Source organism: Bombus vancouverensis, chromosome 1 (genome assembly GCF_051014615.1).
Source record: "Bombus vancouverensis nearcticus chromosome 1, iyBomVanc1_principal, whole genome shotgun sequence".
NCBI classification, from domain to species: domain Eukaryota; kingdom Metazoa; phylum Arthropoda; class Insecta; order Hymenoptera; family Apidae; genus Bombus; species Bombus vancouverensis.
This window is the reverse complement of record NC_134911.1, coordinates 24,167,769-24,188,646: the sequence shown is the minus strand read 5'-3', so window position 1 is coordinate 24,188,646 and position 20,878 is coordinate 24,167,769. Positions and strand designations below refer to the sequence as shown.

Here is a 20,878-nt window from a genome sequence, read left to right as displayed (position 1 = left end):
TTCTATTCGAGTACTTTCCGGGATCGACGATGCATTTCACAAAAGGAGGAACTGCAGCCACCAATGTGGTTGCACAATTCGAAATGGTTTTATGTACGTAGTTAGTCATACATTTTCAAATGGCCAACATTCACAAATAAAATATAATTTGTTTAATGCAAAACCATACTTATTTATACAATTTGTAAGAATAAGAATACAAAAACCTATTACTTTCTTTTACAATTATTTTAAAGTAAATTTAAAACAAATTTAAAACGAACATTCTCTCGAACTAATAATTTTGGAGACATTCCAACGCGTCGATAAAAATATGTAAAGCATTTAGCATATTCTATTGCTTAAATGTCACGTGTTGATTATTCATTTTATTATCATTATTTACAAATTTTTCTCTAATTTTCAAGTTATTTTACATTACTCCTATCCTTTTGTTAATCTTTTTAAAGTTGTTGCACATGAACCGTTTTAAAAAGTTCCTAGATGAAAATCTACTAAACGCAGACAGAGAGGAAACCTCTATCACGGTATAGGATAAACACGGTATCGATGGTGCTGTCGTGTCGAGTAAATGTATCTTCGATCGCTCAACCAGAAGAGAAATCTCTGTTTCGACTGATAATTATGAATTCTAATTTCTAATTTACGTGTGTGTATCTCTTGCAACTATGTGTAATTGCGCAAGTGTGAAAGGTATGCAAGCATGGCACAGGTGTGCATGAACAATTGCCAAAGTAATTATAAGATATGTATCGGTACAATCACATACACTTGTGAGGCAAAGTGTAAATAGAGATTAAATATTAAAAAGTAAGTTAAAAAATTAGTATTAATTTATAATTTGTTAAATTTATATCAACATGTTCGTAACGTGTTAAGTAAAAAGTATAAGGTAATGCAATTGTATAAAACAATTTGTAAAAACTGTCAAAAATTGTATTATAGATGCTTTAAAATCATATGTTTAGTGCGAATAGCAGTTTATCAATTAGTTCGAAATAGTATTATTGTTGCGTATTTTATATTTTTTTTTGTGAATTTTTGTTTTAATATTTTTATCTGTTATTTATTATTTTATGTAAGTAATAAAATGTAAATTTTATGTAACAAACAAATAAATTTGAAAGTACAACTGAAGTTCTTACGTAATGTTCGATCGTAGGTACAGAAATTAAACAAATGAAAATATGTTACTCCAACTATTAGCAGATTTTTTGAGCCTTATAACAATAGGCATGTGCTTTGTATTAAAGATTCCTCAAATTTTGAATTTATTGACTGCTAAATCAGCAGATCAAATCTCAGTTGTAGGCCTTCTGCTAGAATTAACTAGGTAAGTTTATCTTGTATATCGTGCATCGATGTTTGTATTTTAACTTAGCCAGAAAATATGTTTAAAAAACTTTGAATGCTTTTTACAAGTAAGCTTAATTTGACATTGAATTTCTTACAGCTATACCGTGATGGCTAGTTATAATTTTACAAATGGTTACTCGATACTATCTTATTTGGAGTATCCTGTTATTCTATTGCAAGAATACATACTAATCTTCCTAGTGCTGAAGTACTTAAATAAAATAAATACGTTCTCAATTTTGGTCTCAATACTCTATATTGCCATAAGTATCTCTTTCGCAATGCAACTTATCCCGAAAGTCGTTCTTACGATTTTGGCGGTTAGTTAACTAATTAATAATAAATTTAAAAAAATTTAATCGATAACTCTCCGGTCATCTATTAATTTTTTTTGTAATTGACAGCCACTGTGCACTCCAATTTCTGTCTCAAGTAAAGTCGTTCAATTAGTGGCCATTTTTCGAGCGAAAAATGCGGATACAGTGTCGCCGATTACCTGGTTTATTTCCGCATTTACTAATTTAAGTAAGTTATAGATAACAAAAAAATGTTGATCTCTCTATAGAAATATTTGCTCTATCTATTTCTCTACCGATGGTTCCCAATAAAAACATTGATTTCTGTTTACAGCAAGGGTATTTACCATATGGATGGATTCGGCAGACATTCTGCTACTAGGAAATTTTATTATCTCTGTGATTTTAAGTTCGAGTATTATGTTTTCCGCCATTTATTATAGACGGCATCGAGTAAAACAAAATTAAGAAGTTCGACAGTGGCGCGATGTTATGAAAACCAATCTAGTCAAAAGTACGTGCCATCTTTCTTGCTCAATTATTTATAAATGAAAGGCAATACAATCCTATAACACTATGTACAGGGCGTAAAAAAAGTAAATGTGCAAGCTACCATAGTGGCATGATTCTACATGAATTACAGCGCGAGGCATGCTTTTTTGGAACGTGTGTTATTTACAGATGCAAATAGTTTTTGAAGTAGCAGCATCCTCAATCAACAGAATGAGAGGAGGGCTGACAGAAATCTCCATGCAACGATGGAAAGAATTTAATTGCTATCAACGTACGAGCAGGAATTACTAGGAACCATGTTATTTGGCCCCATTTATTTGTTTGCGCCGATAATAAATGCAATATATTTGCAATTATAGGGTATTGCGAATAAAATCAGTTTAACCTCTATGAGTACTATGTAATCGCTCTTAGCCGTGAAGTAACTACGGACGAGCGCCGTATCGAGAAGGTTGAAAATTGTCGAAACTTTAACAATTTTTGCCAAGAGAATTGCGGTTGGATCGCGACCTATGGGGCCTGTTTAAGATTTCCGATCCTCATGACGAGTAAAATATGATGTAATAAAAGATCTTTGATCTTGAATTTCAAGGTTAAGATGAACTTTGCACAAACCTTTTTTACGAATTTCCACCGATTCGAAGGTGTAGAATCACGCTATTTATGGTGATTTTTACACTAATTTTTTTTTTTTTTTTGCACCCTGTACTTATACCATTTAATTCTTTCGCCCGTTAAACGAACACTAATTCCGTAAAATCGTCATTTGTACGTAACGAGATATTGTATATAGACGAATGCTGAAAATGAATAAAAAATGTTATGAATAGATCAATCATAATCTAAGATTCTTACGACTTCCTTCTCAACCACGTACTGCTCCTCCGATTTAGACTTCTTTGAAAAATATTATGCAACTAATTCTCGAGGGAAGAATTTTTAATCGCCTAGACGTCTTCCTAAAACTGCAAGTCCAAGGATAAATACAAGCGTTTTCGACCGATAGATTTAATCGTTCTGAATAATTATGTACTATGTATCTTGAAATGGGTATCTTGAAGAAGGTTATTCCTCTGGTTTGTTCGCGAATAGACGTACAGTGGCGATCAAAGTGATTCGGCGATCGAGAGAAAGAGTAGACACAATAGTTCGTACTGCTGGGCAGAAACAGCATGCACATGTGTAGGGGTACGGAATGGCATATGGTTTCGAAGTGTGTGGACCATCCTTCTAGAGTCGCCACCCCCACTGCCCCTCTACCACAGATCGGCGGTCCTCGATGACCTCCGGCCTGTCAGTCTACACCGAGAAGCTGCCCGGGCTTCATCAACTTCTTCGCGTCTCTCTCGCCGCATTCTCCTCGAAGAAGGAACGAGAGTGAGAGGGGGGACAGAGAAAGAGAGAAAAGGGGCCGCGATAGTTTCAAGAAAACACGCCGCGTTAAAGGACGAAACACCAGAGGTGCCGACAGTGGCGGGCTCAATCAGTCGACCGTCAGGATGGCGAGGTGGTTGCTGGTCGCTTCGTTGGCCAGCTTGCTGGTCCACCAAACGAGAAACGAAATCCTGACGCCGCCGTATTTCAATCTAGCCGAGGGCAAGGAGATTATCGCGTCAGCCACGTGTGGCGTCGACACCCCCGGCCCGGAACTCTATTGCAAGCTCGTCGGCGCGAACGCTGATCAGCACGAGGACATTAATCTGATACAGGGTCAGGTTGGTATACATCTGCGTTCTCTTCTCTATATCTTTGATTTTTACTTAACAACCGCTTTTGTTCTATTTTTCTTTTAGTTGGTTAGATCTAAATCGCGAATGAGAAGATACCTTAAGGTATCGGAAAATGTATAAAAAGACATACCGAATAAGGACTTAAATTTTAATCACCGAGTCCCGAGAGAATCTAGACTAGTTATTGCAAATATTTCGTAAATTTCGACGTACTTTGTTCGTTTCTTACCGGAACGAAAGATATTTGATATTTATCTAAGAACGCACGACGTTTGCTTTGGATCGTTTAGTTGGAATAGGCTATGTCGCGGTCTCGAACCAATTTTTATCTATATTTGGTCCTTTGAGTGCAAGAGTTTATCACTCTTTAGGCAACCATCCGCTTACTCAACTACTTTTTTCCATCTTTATGGAATGAAAATATCTATATAGGGTTTTATAAATTGCGAGCAAAAAGGATTGTAGCCCTAAAAAGAAATTGAGCGTTCTAACAAAAGAGAATTCTAATCTTTGTAAATCGTCATTCTTGATGCTATATAATATAATATATATTATGTAGTATATATCTATCTATCTATATTGTGTGTGTGTATGTGAGAGTACATATTTTTTTATACATATTTTTTTTTAACGCATGAAGATTTATCATCGTTATATGTAATTTAATATAGATGTTAGTCTTAGTATGCACGTATCAACTTATCGTTGTTGGAATTGCGATAAGGGAAGTTCATACAAATTATTTGCACGAAGAAATGTCAGTGAAATTATACACAAGTGATGCATTTTATTCATCTATTTACCGACACTAAGAATAATTAGTACAAACTACGTGTTACAACTTTTTGTTCCCTTTAAGATCAAGATTCGAAATATTTGATGCTACTAAAATGCTACATTAGCGAATCTAGTAGAATCTATTTCGTAATTCTTTACTTACGTTACCTTTTAAACGCGTGCTATATATACTGTAAATTGCTGTATATCATAGCAATTTCAATACTATTGCTTGCAATTGTCCAATTATCAAACGAATCTTATTTTATCGGTATATCTAAGTACCTTTGACGATGCTCTGCTCTTTAGCAGGGTTTCTTGGAATCGGTGTAATGCATGCGAGGGGATAATCGTAATATGAACTTTAACGCGAGAGAACAGTTTCCTAGGAAATTGTAAATATTTTTAAAGATTCGTTAAAAAATGTATACAGGTCTGTAGTGAATGAAGAACTTGCCACGATTATTTTATCTTTATCGCTGTTAATGGCTTTGTATTTCTTGGTAGTAGTATATCGCAAAACCGAGTTCTCCTTATCAAGCAGGAAATAATAAATCAGATGACCGATTTCGTAGTCGCGCAATATTTAAAACGATCGATTGTCTTTACATTAACCGTAAAAGGTTACTTTTCCTTTCTCTGCGTGCTCGTTCTACGTTCTAGGTTCGTTCCGTTCTAATAGCGGACTGCTTCTTACGCTGATCGTAGAGCAATTGATATTATTAGACAATTCATAAATTCGGGATTTCCGAATGGGTCAGTGGCCACTCGGTTCTATGGCATTACGTGTATGTATCTATTTATGCGGGCGAAAGAAAATGCCATGTAGACTAGAAGTGAGAGGGCCGATAAGGAGTTACCGATAAGAGTGACCTCTCGATAACACTTGACCATCTTGTCTTTTCAAATTCCGAACGGTCGAACTGACACGGATGTCCCACAAAGATTCTTAAAAAAAATCTAATCTGTTCGTAGAAACCTCCGTAAAAATGATTTGATATTAGTCGCGTTTAAAAATCGAACCTGTTGTCACATCGAGGATTAAATCAGAGTATTTTTATTTAAATTTCGAGATCGCACGATTTCTATGTATCGTTGAGATCTCGGACATGTTAGGTCGTTGAACTTTATATTAATAAATACACGTATGTTCGACATACGTGCATACGAGAGTGTAGGTGCGAATAAAAAATTACTCCAAACGAACAGCAAGTATGTTTGTCGACTATCGAGATGTCATGGTCGAGCGAGGATTTTCCTTTCGTTTCGATGTCCGCTCTACGTTCGAACGTAGTTTAAAAATTCGAGGAAGCACGATAATAGCGTTGTCGATGTCTAGGTATGCGATTACTGCGATGCGGACAACCCAGAGAAAAAGCATCCACCGGAATACGCGGTCGATGGAATGGAAACCTGGTGGCAATCGCCACCGCTTTCCAGAGGAATGAAGTACAACGAAGTGAATCTGACGATCAATTTTGAACAAGTAAGTGTAAACAAAATTGCAAATTTCAACACAATATTTTATGGATAAGTGTCCGAATTAGCGAACCTGAGATCGACGAAATACGGATAACGGATTCCAAGGGCGATATGTTCGATCGGTTATTCTTTCCCATTTTTATCGAATCGAGCGACCAGATATCGAGAAATAAAAATGAGTAAGCAGAAAGTAAGAGAATTGACACCAACAGGAAATTATGAGCCTGAAATAATGGTGGAATAAGTATTTTATCTGTAACAAATTGCTTTATCACGTAGTAGGCGTTTTCCTGCGAAACGGGAAAGAATTATCTTCGCGTCATTTCCTGAGGACAATAGAAAACACGGGTTTCAGGGAGCAGGGTAAATGGTACAGCGAATAGACGTTCTTTACGTTCGTTCAATCTGTTCGATATCCGATTATCCAACTTCTAAATCTAAATAGAAAGAAAACCGGGAAAAGTTAAATCCACGATATGCTAAAAAATTGGTAGCTAATAAGAGAGATTAGAATTTCGATAGGCTATGGATACGTGTTCTTGTCGTAGACACGAGGTTATTGTCTTTTCGTTAAACAACTTCTTAGGACTCGTTTACGCTGCGTTAACGTGTGCTCTCTCTCTCTCTCTCTCTCTTTCTTTCTTTTCTCTCTTTTCTCTTCTCGTATACTCTCGACCACGTGTCCGGAAACGGGGGGAGGCACGAATTTAACGTTCCAAAAGCTACGGAGTTCGACACACATGTTCCCCAGTTCTTGCTACAAAAGTCCTATGCTTTCGTATTGTTTCTAGGTAGCGAGAAAACAAGGGTCGTATTATATCGATATTAAACGCCATCATCTTTCACAGAGTAGCGGGAACTCTAACTCACTTATGCCTTTCTTTCGTTACTTTTCTACAAAATAGAAATTAATCCTATCAATTTCCAATTGACCTAGATTTGAATAAAAATTGGTAAAACGTCTTTCATAGGAATTTCACGTGGCATACGTGTACGTCAAAATGGCTAATTCGCCGAGACCCGGACTCTGGGTACTTGAAAAATCAACAGATTATGGAAAGAGCTATACGCCTTGGCAATACTTTTCCGATACCGCTAACGATTGTTTGACTTACTTCGGCGTGGATAGCTATAAACCGATCACCAGGGACGATAGTGTCATCTGTACCACGGAATATTCTCAAATCGTGCCACTGGAGGGTGGCGAGATACCGATTTCGATTCTGAATAATCGTCCATCCGCGAAACATTACTTCAATTCCACCTTGTTGCAAGAATGGACACGAGCGACGAATGTTCGTTTTCGTTTTTTAAGAACAAAAAATTTACTGGGGCATTTGATGTCTTTAGTGCGGGAGGATCCGACCGTCACCAGAAGAGTAAGTGTTCCCGAGATTCGACGAATCTCATCGCGATAACCGAAACGAACGATTACAACTAAATTTGTTGTATTTCAGTACTTTTACTCCATCAAAGATATCAGTATCGGGGGTCGGTGCATGTGCAATGGCCATGCGGATACTTGCGATATACTGGATCCAAAAATGCCGAAGAAACTCGTTTGCAGATGCCAACATAACACTTGTGGGGCGCAATGTGCGACTTGTTGCAAAGGATTTGAGCAGAAGAAATGGCGGCAGTCCACGGCGTTTAAGAAGTTCACTTGCGAACGTGAGAATAATTTTTTTTCTTCCTTACGTACTACTCGTCCGTTTTTTCGTTCGCCGTAAACCGAAAGTCACTTTGTTCCACGAAGCAAAAGATCTTTTACTTCTTGTAGCTTGCAATTGTTTCGGCCATTCGGACGAGTGTGAATACGACACGGAAGTGGACGAGAAACACTTGTCATTGGATATTCACGGTAACTACGAGGGTGGCGGTGTGTGTAAAAACTGTCGGGACAACACCGAAGGAATTAACTGCAATCGTTGCAAACCGATGTTCTACAGGCCGCGGAACAAACCTTTGAACGCAACCGACGTTTGTCAACGTGAGTCGTAGCTCCATTCGGCCAACGATTTTGTTAAAACGTTACTAGAAAATATCATTTACATCGTTAGTTTTCGTTTTTCAATAGCGTGTCAATGTAACGGATTTAATCTGACTGGAAATTGCGCGGATGCCACCGGCAAATGCGAATGTCGAAAAGAATACACTTCGCCTAATTGCGACAGTTGCAGCTATGGATATTATGGTTATCCGAATTGTGTTCCTTGCCAGTGTTATAGCAATGGGACACACGGAGATCATTGCAAGGCCATAGACGGATCTTGTCCGTGCAAGTCGAATTACGCCGGTCATTATTGCAACCTCTGCGCGCAGGGCTACTATAAATTCCCCGAATGTTTACGTGAGTAAACCGCGGAGCGTTTCTATCCGCGACGAATTTCATTATATAACGTAATTTGTGTTATAATCGATCACAAAATTTGTAGCCTGCGAATGCAATTCCTTGGGTTCCCTCAACGACAACTGCGACGTAATTTCTGGCAATTGTACCTGCAAGAATAATTATGGCGGAAGGACGTGCAACATCTGCGAAGATGGCTACTATAATTACCCTCACTGTACATGTAAGCGTATCCAAAAAGATAACCGTGCTGTATTAATTATTAACGCGCCTTTAAACGAATTTTGAAACGAGTTAATTATAAATATCCGATGTTGCTGTTGTTTGTCTAGTTTGTAATTGTGACGCACGTGGAACCGAACCTGGAGTTTGCGATAAAACGGACGGTTGGTGTCTGTGTAAGAAAGGATACGGCGGTCCCAGATGTGATCAATGTATCAATGGGTATTACGGGTTTCCAAATTGCAGGCCTTGCAACTGTAGCTTAACAGGGTCGTCGTCTATTAGCTGTGACGCCGTAGGAAAATGTTCTTGTCTGGCTAATTTCGCTGGACGAACCTGCGACCAGTGCAGCCCTGGATATTACATGTATCCAGAATGTATAGGTACGTGAGATTTCTATTTATAACTACCGTGTTCGGTTAAGCTCAAGAGCTTACGGTATTTCCCCTACTCTGCTTCTCACGATGTAGTAAGGGAACGCTGTATCCGCAAGACGTATTACACAACGGTCGGAGGTCGTTTCTTAGGCCGCCCTTTATGGCAAACGCAACTCCATCTTTCTTTGTACGACGATTCATCCTGCGTTTCTCTTTTTCTAACTTTTTCTAACTTAAAGAAAAGTAAAAAGCTATGGTCAAGTTCAAAATCCGTAAACTTGATTGTAGTAACTCGTATTAAGCCAAAGCAATATACTGGGTACAAGTAAAGAACCGCAAGAAGAAGTTACCGAAACTGATGATAATCCTTTATCGCAATCGTAGCCTGCAACTGTGACAGCCACGGTTCGATCGGCGCGTCTTGCGACGCGGAGGGTAAATGTCAGTGCCGGGAGAATTTCGACGGCGGCAGGTGTAGCCAGTGTAAAGAGGGCTTTTATAACTTCCCCACCTGCGAGGGTTGCAACTGTGATCCAGCGGGCGTGGTAGAAACGTTCCAGGGATGCGGCTCCTTGCCTGCCGGTGAACTTTGTCAATGCAAGGATCGCGTCGAGGGTAGGATCTGTAACCAGTGTAAGCCGCTCTATTGGAACTTACAGCCTTACAATCCTCAGGGTTGCGAAGGTAAATGGAACGACGAAATTTTCAAGATACGATCGGCAAATATAAAGCGACGAAAGTAATTGTTCCCTGTCGTTTTATCTTGTTTTAAGAATGTCAGTGTAATATACCGGGTGTCATTGGAAATATCGGTGAGTGTGACACGAAGAATGGCCAATGTATCTGTAAACCTGGAGTAACCGACAGGAGTTGTAATCAGTGCGTGGATGGTACGTACAATCTTCAAGAGAGCAATTTCTTCGGCTGCACAGGTATGTAATTAATCGTATATTGCGCGCCAGTAACCAGAATTATTTCGACGAATACAAATTATGTAAATCTTTCGTTTCAGATTGTGCTTGCGACATTGGTGGTTCTGTAAATTCGGTGTGCGATAAACTAACTGGCCAATGCCAGTGTCAGCCACGTGTCACTGGTCTTACTTGCAAGGAACCCTTAAAAGCCCACTATTTCCCGACTCTTCATCAATTTCAATACGAAGCAGAGGATGGAAGGACACCTAGCAACAGCCCTGTCCGTTACGGTTTCACCGAAGATCACTTCCCAGGATACAGTTGGAAGGGATACGCGGTATTTTCTGCCCTTCAAGACGAGATCATTCTGCATGTCTTTATTCAAAAGTCGTCCCTCTATAGAATGGCTTTGAAATACGTGAATCCGAATAACGAGCCGATCCTTGGAACAATCACTATCACCCCAGAAAATCCACTGGAGGTGGAGCAACAGTTCAAGGTCAATTTCAAGCCAACCGTAAAACCATCGTTCGTGACCGTCGCAGGACCTCAAGGTAATCTTCCTTCGGCCATGGTTATGAATCCAGGCTACTGGTCCATCAGTATCGCCACCAAGAATAGCCTTTTCCTCGATTACTTCGTGCTGCTTCCATCCGAATATTACGAGGCAACTATTTTAACTCAAAACGTGAATATTCCTTGCGAGGTTGGTCACAAGGGACTCTGTAGACACTACGGTTACCCCGATCTCACGATATTTGACTCTGTTCACGGAGCTGGCGGTTTCTTGAACGAAAACGACGTCAGAATCCCCCTGACCGAATATTTTATGGATAGAGATATCCTGCGTGAGATCGATAAAGTGGAAGTTCCATTGATCAACGAGAGACAAGAAGAGATACACTTCGACTTGAGGATCTCGAAACCCGGTCTGCACGTCCTGTTGGTTACGTACGTGACACCGAAAGATGAGAACGCCACGTCAACCCTTTTGATAGAAGCAAATACAGTTGGAAAGGGAAAGGCTACCCTGTATCCTTGCAAGTACACCAGTGTTTGCAGACAGGTGGTGACCGACACCTATGGCAGAGTAGCTACGATGAATTTCCCTTCGAACTATATCAGCTTGATTTTAACCGGAGATCCTACGTCGAACGTGGCCATCGACTCCGTCGTTGCTATTCCTTACAATCGGTGGTCCTTGGATTATGTCAAACCAAAATCTATATGCGTTAGAAAGAACGGAAAGTGCGTGAAAGGTCAGTTCCCCGGAGCAGCAGACGCGAAGAAGATCGAATTCGAAAGCAGCAGCACGATTGCCGAATCTGAGAATAGACCATTCGGAATTTACGATAATAATACTAAGTTAATTTATCTGGATGACAAGAATACAATGGTAGATATTCACGCGAAAGTTTTACAGCCTGGAGACTACACTTTCGTCGTGCAATACTATCAACCGAACTATCCGGAATACGAGCTCGACGTGTTGGTGCAAAATGGAAAATTCTACGAAGCAAAGATGTCCGTTCCCCACTGTCCCAGCAACAGTGGATGTCGCAGCGTGGTGAAACAAGAAGACGGTAACATCAGATTCCAACTGATCGAAAACTTTATGATCACTTTCAAAGAGAGCGACAGCAAAGGTATCTGGCTGGATTATATCCTGGTTATTCCAACGGAGCAGTACAACGAAAAGATCTTAAAGAAGATCCAGTTCGATCAGACGAAGGAGTTTATCAAGAAGTGCGGATACAACCACTTCCATATCAACATCACCGAGGAGGGTTTCTGTCGCGACTCGATCTTCTCCTTAACGGCCAATTACAACAATCGTGCTCTACCATGTAACTGTAACATCAATGGATCCATAAGCCTCGAGTGTGAAAAGTTCGGTGGACAATGTCCGTGCAGGGCAAACATTATTGGAAGACGATGCGAGATCTGCAAAACCGGATTCTATGGTTTCCCCAACTGCAAACCTTGCAGCTGTCCCAGCACAGCCCTCTGTGAGCCAGAAACAGGTGCTTGTAGTTGTCCACCGAGGGTTATCGGTGAACGTTGCGATCAATGCGAGGTGGGAACCTACGGATTCCATCCGATCGTCGGCTGCGAAGAATGCAACTGTTCGCCTCTCGGTGTAATCGACGGAGATTTGCAATGCGACTTCTTGAATGGCAACTGCAAATGCAAGGAGAACGTGGTAGGAAGACAATGCGACAAGTGTCGATCTGGATATTCCCAGTTCCCGCACTGTGAGAAATGCGACTGCGACATCCGCGGGACCACTGCGAATATCTGCGATCAATACACGGCAGAATGCTTCTGTAAGGAAAATGTCCAAGGATCAGCGTGCGACGTGTGCAAGGAGGGTACCTTTAATATTCAGGAGAACAATCAGGAAGGTTGTACCAAGTGTTTCTGTTTCGGAAAGACCACCAGATGTGCGTCAGCGAACTTGTACAGGGTGCAGGTGTCCGATATGACTAATTGGGAATTGTCTCTGTCTAACGAGAAGAGTGGAAATATCACGTACTTGACAACCATACCGCAAGAGTTCAATTTGACGAGTATCGCTATTGGTCTCACCACTAACGACACTTTCAGAAAAGTCGTCTATTTCTCGGCGCCAGAGACTTATTTGTGGAAAAAGTTGACTTCTTATGGAGGTTTCCTGAATTATACCGTGTATTATAGTACCGGACCGTTTGGCGAGGCAGTTAGCGCGGCCGACGTGATTCTTCAAGGTGCCGACACAACGTTGCTTCATTACGCCGAGGAGCAGCCACCGTCGTTCACGAATTTCGAAGCGTCTTTGGAATTGATCGAAACGAACTTTATAACCGAGAATCGTTTAAGCGCTACGAGGGAACAGCTGATGGTGGTGCTGGAGGACCTTCGAGGAATATACATCCGTGCTACATACTGGAACCCCAGTATTACAGCCTCTTTGTCGCACGTGATTATGGACGTAGCTACGGAGACCTATTCGCCGCAGTATAACGTTCCAGCCAGTGGCGTCGAGCAGTGCCAGTGTCCGCCGAACTACGAAGGACTTTCGTGCGAAGAATGTGCCCCAGGATATTACAGAGTAGATTCTGGACCCCATGGGGGTTATTGCGTTAGTTGCGAGTGCAACGGGCACGCAGATACTTGCGACGTGGAAACCGGCGTATGTTTGGTAAGTTGATTCGGCGATTGAAAGATATATTGATAAGGGATCTAGCTAAATTCCACGAACGTTTTGCTAACCTCTAGATAATGGTTATTATGTACGATCTATCTATTTACATGTACGAGTGTCGAGATCTTTAAACAACTTTCCGTTTACCGTAGGACTGCAAAGACGGCACGACGGGTGACCATTGCGAACTCTGCAAGCAAGGCTACTACGGCAACGCTACCGGAGGAACTCCAACCGATTGTCTGATTTGTGCCTGTCCTCTGCCCTTCCCATCCAACAATTTCGCCACCGGTTGCGAGGTGAACGAGGAAGGAAATAAAATAAGCTGCGACTGTCTTGCCGGTTATTATGGCGCTCGCTGCGAGTCCTGCGTTTCCGGTTTCTACGGAAACCCCGAAGTTTACGGCGACTATTGCAAGCCGTGCAAGTGTTCCGGCAACATCGATACCAACCAAGTCGGTTCCTGCGATTCCAGGACCGGAGAGTGTTTACGTTGTTTGAACAACACTTACGGGGAAGCTTGTAATCTGTGCGCGCCAGGATTTTTCGGCGACGCCGTTGAGAGAAAAGATTGCCGCACCTGTTCGTGCAAAGAATGCGGAATGAAACACTGCGACAGTTACACCGGTCAATGCTACTGTCACGAAAACGTGGTCGGAGAGCAATGCGATCATTGCGCGGACGATCACTATGGCTATGACACGTGCGAAGGTTGCAAAGCGTGCGATTGTGGAATTGCCTCTGAAAGTAGTCAGTGCGACGATGCGACGGGCCAATGTCGATGCAAACCTGGCGTCACTGGACGCAGATGCGATCAATGTATTTCTGGTTACTGGAATTACGGGCCGGAAGGGTGTACCTCTTGCGAATGTAACATCGGCTACTCTGTTGGGGTGTCTTGCAACACTACCACTGGCCAGTGTAGTTGTCTACCGGGTGTGATCGGGGAGAAATGTGATCATTGCCCGTATAGGAACGTGTTGATTCCGGGGCAAGGTTGCTTCGCTTGCGACTCCTGTACCGGAAACTTGCTGGACGTCACGGATGAATTATCGGATTTGTTGAATCCTGTTTTCACGGAGTTCAGCACAGTGGCTGAGAGCTACTTCACCAATCAAAGACTGAAGTTCATCAATGACACGGTAAACGACTTGTATCCTAAAGTGAAACTTCTGGACCCCAACAGGGTAAACTTCCTGCCGTTGCAGCAAGAAGTGAAGAGATTGGAAACGGAGGTTTCGAATCAGAAACGCGAGATCGATTATACCGCGGAGGACAGCGAGAAATGGAAGCTCGCGGCGGAGAATACGTTGGAAAACATGAATCTTCTGGAGGAAGATGTGATCAAGGAGATAGACCTAGTGAGATCGACCGTTTCCGAGGTAGAATCGTTAGCCTTGAACATTGAATTGGGCACTGGAGCGAAAGTGGACAGCGCCTTAAAAGAGGCTACAGACATTCTGAAAAAGATCAAAGGGGTATCGTTCGTCGGTTTCCGGGACCGTGCAACGGATCAAGCGGACCAGGCCAACATTCTCGTGTCGGAAATGAACGAGTACAACGTACCAGTCAGCAATTTATCCTCCATCGCGGATAATCTGAGCGACAAGGTGAGGAACGTGTCGGACAAAATGGACGATCTTCTCGAAATCACGTGGAAGGCTCAAGAGCTGGCCAGTGTCGTGGATAGATTGAATCAGGAAAACAGAATCGCAGCTGAGACCGGCAACTTCGACACGGTGAAAAACTCCACCGCAGAGGCGAAGGAAGATCTAATGGCCGGAGAGGAATTGAACGGAAACGCCAGCGAATATCTTCGCGACGCGGATCGTAACACGAAACTATTAAGGGAAAACGTGATAGACGATTCTACGGATACGTTAAATAGAACGATCGAAGAAAACGACAAACTGCTGTTAGATCTAACTAATCCCGTGCAAAACGCGCACTACCATGCCGAACGTCTTTATAATCGTTCCTTGGATCTGGATAGTATTTTGACGGATACGAGGAATACCGATGCGGTGAAAGCCGTTTCCGCCTACAGAAATATAGGAACGGCGATCGAAGCTGCTCGCGAAGCTGCAGACGACGCGATTGTTGCGGCGAATAACGCGACTACTCTCTCGGACGGTATCGAGCAAAGGTTGCTGGATTCGCGAAACGTGGCTGTGAATTTGCTAGAATCGGCGCAGAATACACTGTCGAAGACAACGGGCAAACCCGAGGTGGATTTGAGCGACGCTCAAACGCATTCCGCCATGATCTCCGAGCAGAATAAACGCAACAGTGAGCTGTTGGATTACATCGACAAGATTCTCGGTAATATCGAAGCCCCTTCCTCGACGGTGGCCCAAGACGCTATGAATCAGGTGATAGAGGTGGAGAAAAATATCAAGCTTTCCGTCGATAACACGAATGCCGTCGATCAAATTCCGGAAGATCTGAAGAAAACGAAACAGCTATCGAAAAACATTTCGGAATCGACTCGCGACATATCCCAGGCGAAGAAGCAAGTACTTGACATCGTCGATAAGTATCTGCCGAACATTGCCAAATTGTTAAGCGACTTGAACGCGAATCAAAGGTCGATAGATACCAATGGAAACGATTTGAAGAGCAAGATCGAGGCGTTGAAGAACAAAATTGCGAACGCCAGGGAACTTGCGGATCGTTACAAGGTCGGCCTGACCTTCTATAGGAATACCACACTGGAATTGAAGAATCCCGAAAACCTTCCTCTGCTTGCCACGTCTTCCAAGATATCTCTGTACTTCAGAACGAACACGACAAACGGCTTTCTACTATATCTAGGAAACGAGGAGAACGCCAAATTACCACGCTCGAAAACTCACGATTTCATGGCACTGCTGATCGAAAGCGGTTATCCGGTACTCATCGTCGATTTCGGATCCGGTCCCGAGAAGATCATCAACAATAAATTCGTATCGGACAATAAGTGGCGTCAAATAATCGTCGAGAGAACCGGAAATAACGTAAAGCTAATTGTGCGAGAAGATATCGGAGAAGGTAAAGATCGACTTTATGAGAAAGGATACGTGTTACCTGGCTCGCACACGATATTCGATTTGGACCAGGAACAATCGAAATTGTTCGTAGGTGGTTATCCACCGTCCTTTAACATGCAGAACGCCGTCACTGCGTCCTCGTTCGAAGGTGAAATGGAAGAGCTTGTAATAGGAGAAGATACGCCGGTCTCCTTCTGGAATTTCATCGACGGCGAAAATAACGACAAGATTGCCATGGAAAGGGACAAATTGATCAACTTCCAACCCAGTACCGGTTACAGATTCGACAAACACGGATACGCTATCTTAAGCAAGAGAGATTTCCAGATTTCACCGGACAGCAGAAAATTCAGCATTAAATTAAACTTGAAGACGTTCGCGGAAAATGGGCTGATTTACCTAATGGGTAAAGGCAAACAGTTCCTGGCTTTGGAAATGAGAGACGGCCACGTAATCTATCAGTACGATCTCGGGGAAGGTGGAACCAGCTTGAAATCCTGGAACAAGTACAACGATGGAAACTGGCACAACCTGGAAGCTCTCAGGTTCGAGAAGACCGGCGTTCTAAAGATGGACGGCGTGGATGTGGTGAAAGGCAAAGCGGAAGGAAATACCAAGAACTTGGTGTCTTCGGATAACATTTATTTCGGAGGATATCCACCGAATGCTAAACATCCCTATGAGCCTGTGACTAACGAAGGTTTCGAAGGTTGCATCGACGATGTGGTTATTCTAGATACCATAGTCGATCTGACTCGCAACATTCAGGCATTTGGTGTGGTTCCTGCCTGTCCAGTACGGGTAATGTAACGTTTGTAAAACTATTCGAATCGATGATCTTGCGGTTAGTTTAACAAATTATAAAACGATGCATAAAGCGATGAATTTGTTTATCGTTGTTTAATGTTCCGTGCTGTCTGGCCGTGTTAATTGAAAACCTAGCAGTCGTTTTGCTTTGGTTACATGATATTTTGCTTTTTTCTTTAGTTCGTAAGCTTGGTATCTTTCGAGGAGAACGTATCCGGCTATGTAAGATGGCACAACATCTCCGTGCCGAACAGTCTTCAAGTGAACCTAAAGTTCAAGACTTTGGCAAACGACGGCTTGATCTTCTACGTGACCGATCATGAGAAAGGTGTAGTTAGCTATTTGTCGCTGATCGACGGTGTTCTCGTCTTCAATAGTCAGGGCCAGGAACTACGAACAACATCCACGGGCATCAAGTTCAACGACAACGAGTGGCACGTAGTCACGGCTACGCACTCGACCGATTCTCTCAAGCTCGACATCGACGATATTAAGAATTACAGTACCGATCTAGATGCACCCCTACTGAACATACCTTATGGCAGTTTGTATATCGGTGGTTTACCGGCTGCCTTTGGTATCCCCCCGACTGGCGCGATGACGCCGTTTATCGGTTGTATCGGAGACGCAACGTTGAACGGTGTCATCGTTAATTTCGCCAACACGACAGAAAGGCCTCACGCTCTCCTTGGAAAGTGCAAGCTGGGTGATCCATCGTGTAAGCAATTGACGTTTTTAAAATGATAAATAAGCTGAAACTTTCGAAGCGTTAAATTAATACACATAAATATATCTACATACATGGTACAGCTGCACCATCTAAACCCGAACCAGAACCGAACGTCCCGCCTCCTCTGTTGCCCACGGAAAGTCCAGACGACAACGTCGAAGTATCTACCCAGATTAGTGAGTACGATGTTACAAGTAATAACATGAATAATAAGTACGACGAGGAGTCTAGTCAAGGAATCTAATCTGTAACTTACTACTCGATATTGTTAGACATCATCGACGTTGATATCGATAAGGAAACGGACGAGGAAGAACCTACGATAGAGGGACGCGGCCATCATCACGATGATTTCGTTACAACCACAGAGGCTACTACTTCCACTCAAAGAACCACACCGTTGCACATCGACGAATGTCGATTACCGTATTACCCGGCTATAGATCCTGACATGGAAAATGCCTGGCGTTTCGGTACGATATTTCCGCGCGATTTTGAAAAATATACGAAACGAGGAATTTCGGTGAAAGAATGGCATCGTTTTCAGGTACTGCGAGAAACAGCAGATTAGAATACAGATCTCTAAACGGCAGATACAAGAACGACTACGATTTCCAAATCGCTATCAAAACGATGGCCGACGAAGGAATCATTTTCTATACGTCGGACCTTGCCAATCAGAATTTGATCGCTGTGTATATCAACGAAGGAAAGGTAAAGTGTCGATGTTCGATAAAATATCTGACATCGATCGCGATGTCAGGTAATTGGTATTGGTTCGGAAACATATACTCGAGATAAAGCCGTTTTTCTCTATTGCAACATCAATAACAATTTTTATCAGCTTTTTTTACGTGTAAACAAGTTTAGAAAATTCGAATCGATCGCAATTTGAATTACATTGTGTCTAATCGTCATATATTTTTTTTAAGATTTATTACAAATTTGATTGTGGAAGCGGACCAGCTATATTAGTCAGCAATAGAAAAATAAACGACGATGAATGGCACATCGTAATATTTAAAAGACAAGGAAACCATGGACAACTTATCGTAGACGAAGATGATGCAGTTACCGGATCTTCTCAAGGAACAACGGAAACCATGAATGTTAGCCCGCCGTTCTACGTAGGAGGGGTGTCACAGGACATGTCCAACAAAGTTCTTAATACGATCGTAAGTAAATATCATCTACCTGATAGACGTTGAACCTATTTTACTTGATTTCTTTCCTCTTTAATGAGAGTTTGGTTATTAATTTCAGAGTATGAATCACACCTTCAATGGATGCCTAGGAAACTTCATGGTAAATGGTCAACCAGTTGGTGAGCCTATAAATAAAGTGGGTGTAATTCCATGTTCAAAACGAATCGAACCTGGATTGTTCTTCTATCCGGGTAATGGTAGTAATCTGTTCAGAGCAGGTACATACAGTACAGTTTTAAATAATCGACTATACAACATTGATGGAATTTTGTTGAACGAATTCTAATTCTACAATACAATTTTAGTGGACAGGTTCACAGTTGGCAGAACAGTCGACATCCAAATGGACATTAAACCACGTTCCACTTCTGGTCACCTGCTATCTGTCCATGGAAAGCGGGATTACTTGGTCCTAGAAATGATTAACGGAACGGTGAAGTTCCTTGTTAAAACGGCAAAAGGTTCGATAGAGACTTCGTTTGAACCAACGAAGCCGAATTCCTTGTGCGATGGCAATTGGCACAATATTCGAGGTAATATTTCATTTTTATCTCGATAAAAAAAGGATAAAGAAAGTGAATAACTTTTTGTGGTTTCTTTTGCACAGCTGTTAAACAGAAGAATGCCGTGCTCTTATCGGTTGACTACAAAGCAGCTGAGCCAGGAATCGGCGGGAAAAATGTGGCGGGAGTTCTATCGAAGCATCCGATCTTCATCGGTGGTCATCCGATGCTTGGAAAAAGATTACGTGGAAGTAGCTCGCAAGCACAATACGTGGGCTGTATTAGAAACATTCAAATCAATATGAGAGCTATCCAAATGAGCCCCGAACGTGCTTACGGACAAGTCCTCGCGGGAGTATGCCCAACGATATAAGAATCTCCAAGAACGTCGTTTAAAAGTGCACTTAAAATCAATTAACGTAACGTTGCCACTCTTTTTTTGCAACCATCTGCCAATCAATTTTCAAATGTTGTTTTTTAACCAAAAAAAGAATGACTTATATATACAACGTTATATGATGCCAGTTCATTTTTTAAATAAGAAATGTTTATTCTAGAATTTTAAGTATTTAAGATAATTGTTCGAGAATAATGGGGAATAAATTAAAGATCATCGGACATAAACAGCCATATCTCAGGGCCTAGCCACCACCGATGTATTCAAATTTTCGAGGGTACTACTGAACAATCGTAATATGCCTTCTAATACAGATTCTCGAGAAATATCATGCAAAAGAATAAAATTTTCAATAAGCGTACAATCTCGTTCGAATACACATAAGACTGAACGTCGTTTTTTCCACTTTTTTACGGTGGTAAATAAAGCTACGTATTCCCCACTACGCATCCATCGACGTTTATTTAAACATCCGAGTAAGCTATTTTACCATAATTCATATTAGGCGAATTACAAGTTTCCTACAAGAAAAGAAAAAAAAAAAAAAGAAAACGAAGAAAACGAAGTGATAACGATATACTTATACAGAAGGTATTGTAATACACAACCAAAGAAAACTATTTTATACCATAATGAAAATTATAAAAAGTTCTGTGCTATTGATAAAGAAACTTTGTGACTTTTCTGTAAACATAAAGACATTTAGAAAAATGAAGACGCTAAATAAAGAAAATAACATGATTAAGAAATATATTTGCAAAATAATTTTCTACTCTTTAAGTGCTCCTTTTAATTCGCCTTTTAAATTCTGTCGCATTCTCCTCGACGATATGCCGACAGTGGAGCCCGAAGATTCTATAGCATTGTAATACGCGCGAACATACTATCAAATAAACGATACTATACCAAATGACTTGAAATACGTAAAACGAAATTTATTATGACAACTACCAAACTGTGTATAAAATTTCTCACAATCCCTGAGTACACACGTTGAAGAAGACTG

General features: G+C 41.6%; 2 protein-coding genes across 4 annotated transcripts; both read left to right on the top strand.

Moving 5' to 3' along the window:
* Position 1: 1 nt before the first annotated feature.
* On the top strand, positions 2-3,000 carry LOC117159482 (solute carrier family 66 member 3). Of its 3 annotated transcripts, none has more exons than XM_076623567.1 (6): positions 2-93; positions 477-810; positions 1,163-1,333; positions 1,454-1,676; positions 1,761-1,881; positions 1,987-3,000. In XM_076623567.1, exons 3-6 carry the CDS (start codon positions 1,188-1,190, stop codon positions 2,118-2,120), a joined length of 624 nt encoding a protein of 207 aa, XP_076479682.1. In that variant the 5' UTR covers positions 2-93; positions 477-810; positions 1,163-1,187; the 3' UTR covers positions 2,121-3,000. The 3 variants fall into 3 exon arrangements, with proteins under 3 accessions (XP_076479682.1, XP_076479683.1, XP_076479688.1); XM_076623568.1 differs by lacking the exon at positions 2-93 and having other exon boundaries at positions 438-810; positions 1,987-2,166; positions 2,237-3,000; XM_076623573.1 differs by lacking the exon at positions 2-93 and having other exon boundaries at positions 439-810; positions 1,987-2,166; positions 2,334-3,000.
* A 479-nt stretch (positions 3,001-3,479) lies between these two features.
* Positions 3,480-20,792, top strand: LanA (laminin subunit alpha). The gene is made up of 20 exons (XM_033339172.2): positions 3,480-3,880; positions 6,012-6,158; positions 7,126-7,533; positions 7,612-7,825; positions 7,935-8,144; positions 8,232-8,504; positions 8,590-8,727; positions 8,837-9,109; positions 9,488-9,787; positions 9,877-10,035; positions 10,116-13,198; positions 13,354-17,031; positions 17,218-17,755; positions 17,848-17,943; positions 18,040-18,240; positions 18,315-18,481; positions 18,700-18,942; positions 19,031-19,190; positions 19,278-19,505; positions 19,580-20,792. Exons 1-20 carry the CDS (start codon positions 3,665-3,667, stop codon positions 19,846-19,848), a joined length of 11,001 nt encoding a protein of 3,666 aa, XP_033195063.1. The 5' UTR covers positions 3,480-3,664; the 3' UTR covers positions 19,849-20,792.
* The last annotated feature ends 86 nt before the right edge of the window (positions 20,793-20,878 follow it).